Below are 10,775 nucleotides of genomic sequence, written 5' to 3' on the forward strand. Positions count from 1 at the left end.
TACCGAGCTTATGAGCCCACAGGAAAACTGTGGGGGGAACATTTGAGGGAAATAGTCTGAGCAGGGGTAACTCCTCGGCTAAGTGAAGTGAAGGTCAAAAGGTATGACATGGTGATAAGAGTGGCATACTAAAACATCTCGTGGATGAAGAGGTATTTCCCAAAGGCATAGAGAGGAAGAACCAACAAGAAATATCTTATAGAAAGCTGCTACCACCGCATTTAAAACTCTTCACTTACCTCTCTGGCCGCATTAATAGGGAAACGACATCTGAACAGTGGTGATCAACTTTACAGCTATTATTTGAAGGCTTCAAGAGGGCAGTGGCTGGGACAAGTATCTTGGTGATGGATTTGATCTATACGTGGAAGATGGAGGGAATGGAGAGAATGATATAAAAGAAAAAGAAAGGAAAAAAGAGGGGAGGATGACCCAAAAATTGTAATCTATCTTTAGAACAAAGAAAAGCAATACAAATCGTTCTCGGCATACATCCGAGAAAACTTTTTGCTACGTAAACCTCTTGTGCATGTGAATCGTGGATCTAGCTTATCATTTGTGTTATCTCATATCCATAAAACCTAGGTTTCAAGCCCATTCTTTAGAAATTTCATTGTATTGGGCTTTTTGGGCAGGTTCCCTTCATACCGTTGGGTCTAGGTGCAAATTTTGACCTTACAATTGGCGTCGTTTGTGGGAAATCTTGTGTTTGTGGAAGGGTAATATGATGGCAGGCTCAGGTCCACGCCATGCAAAGTCTTTGGGGTCCCAACATGAAGACCACTTCCAACATCTTGAGCGGGAGAAAGATTGGGAGGACAGTGTGCAAACAGGGCACACCACTAGGAGTCATTCACGGAGTGGAAGCAGAATTCCTCACAAAGATGATGCTAAGGCCATGCAGAAAGAGATTAACCATCCGAAGAAGAAGCTACGTCGTGCAAGACAGAGACGAACACCCTCTTTTTCTAACCCTTCTTCCGAAGACTCCCAAGGTAGTAGTTATAGGCCTAGGTCAAGGACTCTTCCTAGTGAATCTTTCTCGTATGAGGAGGATGATCCTCATGGTCGAAAGGGCAAGAAATCTTCCTCCAGGGGCTTGGGAAACGATGCTATGAGCAGGGCATTGCACCAAATTTCCAAGTCACCTTTCACACGCAGGGTAGAGAAAGGAAAGCTTCCTCGGCGCTTCACCCAACCAAATTTCACTATCTATAACGGCTAAAGAGATCCTATAGAACATGTGAATCATTTTAATTAGAGAATGGTGATACACTCTAAAAATGAAACTTTAATGTGCAAAGTCTTCCCCTCTAACTTGGGACCTGTTGCGATGAGGTGGTTCAATGGCCTAAGAGAAAATTCTATTGATTCCTTCATGGAACTCATTAGGGCCTTTAGATCTCGTTTCATCACCTACAGTAGAGTTCCTTGGCCTTTGGATTCATTGTTGTCCATGGCCATGAGGGAAGGGGAAACCCTGAAGACATATTCTGACAGATATTAGGAGATGTTTAATAAGATCGATGGTGACTTTGACGAGGTGGCGATCAATACTTTTAAGGTTGGTTTGCCAACTGAGCATGACTTAAGGAAATCTCTGACCAAAAAGCCTGTAAAGAGTGTACGTCAGCTCATGGATCACATTGATTAATACAAACGAGTTGAGGAAGATCAACAGCAAGGTAAGGGGAAAGTGAAGGTTATCCCCCCAGAAAGAAGGGATTTCAGGTTGGACAGATACAATAACAATAGGACCTAGAGAGATTTTGCTGGGCAATCTAGTCTAGTCCCTTCTCAGATAGTTAATATTGTGTTTCGTGAGCCTGTGCAGCAGGTGTTGGAGAAAATCCGTCATGAACCATACTTTAAGTGGCCCAACAAGATGGTCAGGGACCCCATGAAGCGTAATCAGAACCTCCATTGCCATTATCATCAATAGAGGGGTCATACCACTGAGAATCGTAGGACCTTATGGAATCATTGGAGCAGCTAGTTAAGGAGGGTAGGTTAAAGCAGTTTCTGTATCAGCCCAATGGGCAGGGAGATCATTCGGGTTCGGTGAATTAGGGTAACAATGCTTCAAGGCCTCCCTTAGGTACGATCAATGTTATTTTTGCTATTCCAAGTAGGACTGGTTCTCGTCCTTTCAAGGTGATGTCTGTGGCACGAACCTTTGTCGAGGAGTCTAACTCTGAGCCGAAGAGGATTAAAGGGAATGTCCCACCTACTCTGAGCTTCTCGGAAGAAGATAAGATCGGAACTATCTAACCCCATGATGATGCTTTGGTGGTCACGTTAAGGATAGGAGGCTATGATGCGAAGAGGGTAATGGTGGACCAAGGCAATGGTGCGGATATTATGTATCTCGACCTGTACAAGGGGCTGAAGTTAAAGTTTGAGGATTTGACGACTTATGATTCACCATTGATAAGCTTTGAAGGGAAGGCTGTTGTACCAATGGGCTAGATTAGATTGCATGTACAGTTAGGTTCCGAGGTTGTGGAAATGGACTTCATTATGGTGGATGCCTATTTTCCCTATACAGCCATTATTACAAGACCTTGGCTTCATGCTTTAGGTGCGGTTTCTTCAAAGCTGCATTTTAAGGTAAAGTTTCCTTCAGGTGATCAAATTGAAGAATTAGTTAGAGTCAGTCTATGGCCAAACAATGCATGGCGGCTACAATTCTACATTAGCCTAGACAAGAGTCATCGGCCACGACTAAGGGGGGCTCATAGCAATCAATGTTTTCTGCCACACCCAAGATGGCAGATGTAGAAGAACCTACGTGTGAAGAGTTGGAGAAGGTTCTTATCGACGACGATCCTAAAAAATTCTTTCAGGTAGGAATTCAGCTGCCACTTCAGGAGAAAGCGGAGTTAGTTATGTTTTTGAAAAAGAATGCGGATGTGTTTGCATGGAATGCTTATGAGGCTCCAGGGGTTGATCCGAATTTCATTTGTCGCCACTTGAATGTCAATGCGGCTGTGGTGCTGAGGAAGCAACCACCTCGACACTTATCTAAAGAGCATGCTGAGGCTATCAAGGAAGAAGTACTTAAGTTCAAAAAGGTTGGTACTATCAAAGAAGTGTTTTATCCAGAATGGTTGGCTCATACAATGGTAGTGAAGAAGAAGAATGGGAAGTGGAGAGTGTGCGTGGACTTCACAGATTTGAACAAAGCTTGTCCTAAAGATTCATTCCCAATGCCTCGTATTGATCAGTTGCTAGTTGCTACTGTTGGGCATCCTCGGATGAGTTTTCTGGATGCTTTTTCAGGGTTACTACCAAATACCCTTGGCTTTGATGATCAGGAGAAAGTAGCCTCTGTCACTCCTACATGGAACTATCATTATAAGGTGATGCCTTTTGGTTTGAAGAATGCAGGGGCTACCTATCAATGGATAATGACCAGGATGTTTGAGCAGCAATTGGGAAAGACTATTGAAGTATATGTGGATGACTTGGTGGTGAAAAGTAAATCGATTTCTGTGCATGTAGCAAACTTGAATGATACTTTTCAGATGCTACGAAGGGACAAATTGCGCCTTAATGCTTCTAAGTGCTCGTTTGGTATATGATCTGGAAAGTTCCTAGGTTATATGGTAACACACAGGGGAATTGAAGTTAACCCTGCGCAGGTCACGGCAATTAATAGCTTACAGCTCCCTCGGAATCCTAAAGAAGTTCAGAGGTTGATAAGGATGACTGCTGCCCTTAACCAATTTATTTCTCAGTCTACAGATAGGTGTAGGCCTTTCTTCCAGTTGCTGAATAAGTAGAAGGGGTTCGAATGGACTGAAGAGTGTACTCTAGCTTTTCAACAACTTAAGGAGTATCTTTCATGACCACCCATTATGTTTCGGTTAGAAATTGATGAAGTTCTATTCACATATATTGCTATGGTTGATCATGCTGTTAGTTTGATTTTGATACGGGTTGATAATAACATACAGATGCCAGTTTATTATATGAGTAAATCTTTACATGAGGCCGAGGTACATTACTTGCCACTGGAGAAGGCGATCCTAACAGTGGTGTACGCTACACATAAGCTTCCCCACTATTTTCAATCTCTTACAGTTGTTGTTTTAACTCAACTTCTTCCTAAGTCTATACTTCGAAGTGCTGACTACATGGGAAGGATTGCTAAATGGGGCACCATCTTGGAGGCTTTCGATATCAAGTATATGCCTCGCACCTCTATGAAGGGTCAAATCCTTGCTGATCAAGTCGCGAAATTTGCCAAACCCTCAATAGAAGAAAATGTCAAAAAGTTGGACATGGATGAAAAATCAGTTGGCGTGATCACGTGCAAGGAACGTTTGATATGGAAGGTGTATATTGATGGAGCGGAAAATCAAAGAGGATCTGGTATGGGACTAGTCTTAGTGTCCCCTGAGGGACTTACTTTTGAGAAATCCTTGAGACTAGGATTCTCGGCCATTAACAATGAAGCAGAATATGAAGCTCTATTGGTGGGGATGGATATGGTTCAGAAAATGGGTGGAAAAACAGTGCAAATATTCTCAGATTCACAGTTAGTCATGGGCCAAGTGGAAGGGAAACTAGAGGCTAGAGATCCGAGGATGCAAGAGTATTTAACCCAGGTCAGGTAATTATGATCTAAGTTTGAATCTTTTACCTTATTGCATATTTCGAGGAGTATGAACACTCATGCTGACTCACTGGCCACCCTTGCAACATCCTCGGCACAAGACCTCCCACGAGTCATCCTTATTGAAGATCTATGTAAACAAACTGGAATGAATAATGACACCATCCAAATTCATTAAATTAGGGTGGGGCCTAGTTGGATGGATCCTATAGTGTCATTCCTTAAAAATGATATTTTGCTCGAGGAGAGGTCCGAGGCAGACAACATATGTAGAAAAGCACCTCGATTTTGGTTATCCGAGGATCAGAAATTATACAAATGCTCTTTTTCAAGACCATATTTGTTGTGTGTACACCTTGAAGCGACGGAGCTACTTTTGGAAGAGTTGCATGAAGGGATCTGTGGAAGTCACACAGGGGGAAAGTTTGTATCTCATAGAGCTCTTACACAAGGGTATTGGTGGCCCAATATGCAGAGAAAAGCACAGGATTATGCAAAAAAGTGTGATCAGAGTCAGAGGTACGCTCCCAACATTCATCAACTAAGGGGTGTCCTTAACCCTCTGTCTAGTCCTTAGCTATTTGCTCAATGAGGCTTGGACATTGTGGGGCTTTCCCAAAGGCAGCCGAGAATAGGAAGTGGCTGCTTGTTGGAATGGATTATTTCACTAATGGGTCAAAGCAGAGTCATTGTCAAACATCAGGGATGTGGATGCGAAGAAGTTTGTCTGGAAAAATATTGTCACCAGGTTTGGAATCCCTCATACTCTTATTTCAGATAACAGTCTGCAATTTGATAGTAAGGTCTTTAGAAGGTATTGTTGTGATCTAGACATCACGAATAGATATTTCACTCCAGCTTATCCACAAGGGAATGGGCATACCGAAGCAGTAAACAAAATTATAGTCAATGGGCTCAAGAAAAGGCTAGATGATGCTAAAGGGAGATGGGTGGAATAATTGCCGCATGTTTTGTGGACGTATCATACTACACCTCGAAGATCCACTAGAGAAACACCATTTTCTATGACTTATGGAGTTGAGGCTGTAATCCCTTTGGAAATTGGATTTCCGACACTAAGAACGAGCTCCTTTATTCCCAGCAGTAATGACAACTTACTGGAAAAAAGCCTAGACCTAGTGGAGGAAAGGCAAGAGAATGATATGGTTCAACTAGCGTCTTATCAGCAAAAACACAAACAGGGATACGATTCCCATGTGAAGTTAAGGCCATTAGCCCCTAGTAATTTGGTATTAAGGAAGGTCTTAGGTACTGCCAAAAACCTAGCATGGGAAAAATTGGGACCTAACTGGGAATGACCTTATCGTATCACTTCAGTAGTTGGTATAAGGACATACTATCTTGTAGACTTAAATGAAAAAGCTGTACAACGTCCTTGGAATGTAAATAACCTACGAAAGTGCTATTATTAATGAAAGGCACTTCTGCCATCTTAGTTTTGTTATCATTGTGTTGCGTTGATTATTAGTTTTCTAAGTATCAAACAAAAACTTGGTCATGTCTGGCTCCTCGGACCACATGCCTTGTAGAAATTGATATTTTTATTAAGTGTTGAACGGAACCTTAGTTACGTCTGGTCCAGTCCTTGGATCATCTACTTTGGGAAAATTAACACTTCAGTTCACTTTTGTAAATATCAAATAGAAACTCGGTTATGTGTGGCTCCTCGGACCACATACCTTGTAGAAATTGATATCTTTATTAGGTGTTAAACAGTACCTTAGTTACGCCTGCTATTTGGATCATCTATTTTGGGGAAATTAACATTTCAGCTCATTTTTCTAAATATCAAACAACTCGGTTATGTCTGGCTCCTCGGACCACATACCTTGTAGAAATTGATATCTTTATTAGGTGTTAAACAGTACCTTAGTTACACCTAGTCCTCTGATCATCTACTTTGGGGAAATTAACACTTCTGCTCATTTTTTCTAAATATCAAATAGAAACTCGGTTATGTCTAGCTCCTCGGACCACATACCTTGTAGAAATTGATATCTTTATTAGGTATTAAACGGAACTTTAGTTATGCCTGGTCCTCGGATCATCTACTTTGGAGAAATTAACACTTCAGCTCATTTTTCTAAATATCAAATAGAAACTTGGTTATGTCTGGCTCCTCGGACCACATATCTTGTAGAAATTGATATATTTATTAAGTGCTAAACAGAACCTTAGTTGTATCTGGTCTTTAGACCAACTACTTTGGGAAAATTAACAATTCTGTCCATCTTTCCAAGGACTAAGTATTAGTTTAGATACAAATTATTGCATTTACGTTTGGCACGTTCACGTTTCAACTCCTTTTTTTTTCTTGCGCAGCTTTTCAGCTTTTAAGGGACAAAGGCTACTGTTCATGCAATGTGCATGAACAGTAGCCGCAATAGTGGACTTTTCAGCCCCTTTTCAGTGCATAAGTGGGTCCTGTGCACTATTCACAGGACCCACAAACTTTACTTTTTAGCCAATTTTTTTTATTAAAAATAGGTCCCACAGCACTATTCACACATTTAAAAATTATTTTGCTACAGTGTTTTCAATTTTTAGTTTTCAGCAATAAGTTCTATCCAAACGGACCCTAAATAAAGTTTTGGCTATATTTAGCTCTCGGACCACATACTTTGGTAAGATTGATGATTTACTTTGTGCTTGAATTTTACATAAGGTCTTGTTTCAACCCACATTCCTCTCGTTTTGGGTTCATGTATATTTTTATGTACCTTAACTACTTGCTATTGCACGATAAACAGTATAATTCCAACATACAAATTATTTATGGAAGGCATAAGTCCATAAGATAAAATTATCTCCGTAACAGATTGTTGCTATTACCTAATGCATTATTGTGACTTACAATGTTCATTTGTGCACCAAGTTATTCATATTACATATACAAATTATATTAAAATAAAGGGTAGAACATTGCCAGTAAGTGAAATCAGTAAGAAATTAAAACTCAAAATTGAACTTGTCATTGCAAGTGTATGTGGTTACATTGGAAATAAAATCACAGGACAAAAGGTAACAGTGAACTTATAGAAACAAAATTATCTTGAAGTTAGAACAAAAAGTGGAGAAAGAGTCCTAGGTTGTTATGTCTTGGTTTTCACTGGAGGGTTTTCTGTGGACTTTACTTCAGCTGCCTTTGTTTTGTCCTCCTCCCCTTTTTGCTTAGGCCCAGTCTCTTGGGATTTGGGGGCCACTTCTTTGATGATGAGGGGAGCGTTTGAAGGCTTGATTTCGAATGAGGTCATAATTTACTTTCCTTTGTCTTTCGCCCTAAGTGAAGGATCAACCTGGTCAGCCTTCTTGTTCAGACCTTTATCAGCCTCCTCACCCTGGGCTGCAACTTGATCAGAGCCTGTAGATGCTTTAGTGGGTGAAAGTGAGCCCTAGACAGTTGAGGGTTAGGTAGGAGGCGCTGACTCAGAGGTAGTTGGAGGAGGAGGCAGGGCTTCAAACACATAGATGTCTGGGGTAGTCCACATGTTTTTGGCTTTTCTCCATTCTGAGGTAGCAGGGACCCCAACAATATTAAGGGCTTCTGCCCATACCTGTTGACAATATTCCCTGCACACTTCAACAAGCTCTTCGGCCAGCCAATCTCAGTCTCTTCAACCCCCTTATTGTAGGAAGCTAGTGAAACAGCATCCATAGTCTCCTTTATAGTGCGGGCTGCTTCTTAGGCCTGAGGTAGCTCACCCTTCAAGCGTAGAATATCTTTTTAGGTAGTGGCTAGCTCTTGTCCTTTGTTAAGAAGCTGTTTGCGCTGCTCCTCCTCCTGCGTCTCGGCTGTTTTAAGCCCAGCCTTAACACTCCTCCTTAACTACCCCTCTACTATCAGCTTGTCAGTCTTCTTTCTTCTCCTGCTCGGCTCGGCCCAGAGCTCGTTCAGTCTCAATCCTAACCTTGATCTCGGCATTAGTCTTATTCCGAGCATCTTCTGCCCATTTCTTGGCCACAAACACCTCCTAGATAGCCTGTGAGGAGGTGGTGAACAAATACATTGTGATGGGAATAATAGGAAAGTACATATGAAAAAGTTTATATAAAAAGGACAATAAAAATAACAAAATTGAGATAATTGAGTAACATATACCAAAGCCAAATCCCTTTTTAGGTAAAGGAAGAGTTGTGGTTGCATCATGTTCTCTAGGGCTTCCATGTCCTTTGGTAAAAGGAGGGGCTGTTCCAAGGCTTCAGCCAGGTAGTGAGCGTGCCCTTTTTGGAATCCTCTTATAGAAGAGTGGCGGGGAATGGGAGCCCCATCCAACTCCAATGAGGGTGACTAATGGGATTGAGCTTGGCGCACCTCAGCCAATTCATGGCTATCCCTACTCTCCACGAAGGAGGCTCGGACTTGGCCTTTTCCCACTTTTTTTTGCTTCTGCTTCTTCTACAGGGCCAACTCCTCTTCTTCAACCTCATTCACTCTTTTCTTTTTAAGGTTGGGTGCCAAAAGAAGAGGGCCTAGAGGAGGGAGAGGGGGTGGGAGGTTGGTAGAAGGCTAAGATACCATGGTGCCCTTCACAACGGCTTGTTTATTCCTTCTGCCGAGAAGATCCTTCAATCTTATCCCTGGTTTTTGAGACATTTCTTCTTCTTCCTCCTCGTCACTGCTATCAACCCGCACAACTATGAAACCCTGAATACCCGAGCCCTCAGCAGATTCATTTTCTTTGTTCGAGAGGTTGACAACCAGGCCCTTTGAAGGTTTCTCTTCTTCCTTAAGTCAGAATTAGTCTATTTCCTCCTCAAGGGATAGGCGAAGGGATGTGGACTCTTCTCGGACGACTTTTGCCTTGAGTCGTGCCGAAAAAGGGATTGCTTTTATTGGGCGATCATATAGGATGACAGAGGGGTCGTCCAGTAAATCGTGGGGAGCAAGGAAATTCGGTTTCGAGTCATCTATCCTTCTACGTCTCCGGTCACCCGCGATGATCGCGTTGCCGATATCTTGGAACGTGTTCGATAACAATTCGTACCCCAAGATGAGATGGGCTGCCCTCACTTGCAGGTCTTTACTCACGAATACCTCGGATCTCAGAACTCTATTGAGTTACGCGATGCTGGATAGGCTTAGACGGGGCAACACGTGCTGTTTGTCTGAAAAATGTCCGAGGAACCAAACATGGTTAGACCAACAATAAGTGTCAAAAAAAAGAAAAAAAAAGAAAAAAAATAGAGGAAAATAAAATACAATATCGATATAAATGATAAAGTTAGAAGGAATAAACCCCAGGCCAGGGGAGGAATCACACCTGATTTTCCCTCTTCGACTAGACAATGGGGACCGTTGTACCACTCCCTAGAGGCGATTAAATAGTCGTCCTTCATGCCTTTGTTAGATTTGGGAAGGCACGATAGAAGTCTAACGATGCTAGACCTAGACTTGAGGTAGTACCCTACACCCTTAAGTTTATGACACTCATACATATAAGCAACATCATGCCATGTGAGACTTAAACCCATTGCTCATTGAGAGCATGACACAACCTAAAATTCTAAACATGTTAGGTGTACACTGGTCTGGGCATAATCTATGGTTACGTAAGTATTCACTGGTTACATTCCTCATGGAAAGTGTCATCCCACCCTCTAAAAAGGCGATTATGGGAATGACAACTTCCCTTTCTTTCCTATCGTCAGCTATAGCTTTTGGGGGGCAATATCTTAAACCCACTTCTTGAGGGATGCGGTATTTGGCTCAGAAACCCTATATACCGGCGTTGGTATCTACTAGACATTTGAATCTATCCATTTGGTTGGAATAAAAATGGAAATTTAGAAAGGGAAAGGATACAATTAGTGGTCGAGGACTATGGCCGAGGAGAAAAAGAATTTAAAAAGGGGAAACTTACGGGAAATGAGTAGACAATTCTTCGCGAGCTTCTTGTGAAGAGAGACAAGGAAGGAGACTCAGGATTTGATTGATTTCTGAAGTAATGAATTGAGTTGCGACTTTCTAAGCGTTTTGATATATGGGAGGTGGCATTGAATGGGAGTTATCTCGCTCAAATTTTGAAGAAAAACCCGAACCGTTGGATATACATCTCACCATTGGACATGGAAGACAGGGCGTTACTGAGAGCAATTAATAGGGGCAGTATGAATTTCGAGGCATTGGGAGCAA

The 10,775-nt window shown here is 41.9% G+C and overlaps 1 protein-coding gene across 1 annotated transcript; it reads left to right on the top strand.

Moving 5' to 3' along the window:
• Positions 1–2,768: 2,768 nt before the first annotated feature.
• LOC142611975 (uncharacterized) lies at positions 2,769–4,622 on the top strand. Its single transcript, XM_075784118.1, has 4 exons — positions 2,769–2,846; positions 2,937–3,074; positions 3,228–3,362; positions 3,960–4,622. The coding sequence occupies exons 1-4, from the start codon at positions 2,769–2,771 to the stop codon at positions 4,620–4,622; spliced, it is 1,014 nt and encodes a 337-aa protein (XP_075640233.1).
• The last annotated feature ends 6,153 nt before the right edge of the window (positions 4,623–10,775 follow it).

Source organism: Castanea sativa, chromosome 10 (genome assembly GCF_040712315.1).
Source record: "Castanea sativa cultivar Marrone di Chiusa Pesio chromosome 10, ASM4071231v1".
Taxonomy (NCBI): Eukaryota; Viridiplantae; Streptophyta; class Magnoliopsida; order Fagales; family Fagaceae; genus Castanea; species Castanea sativa.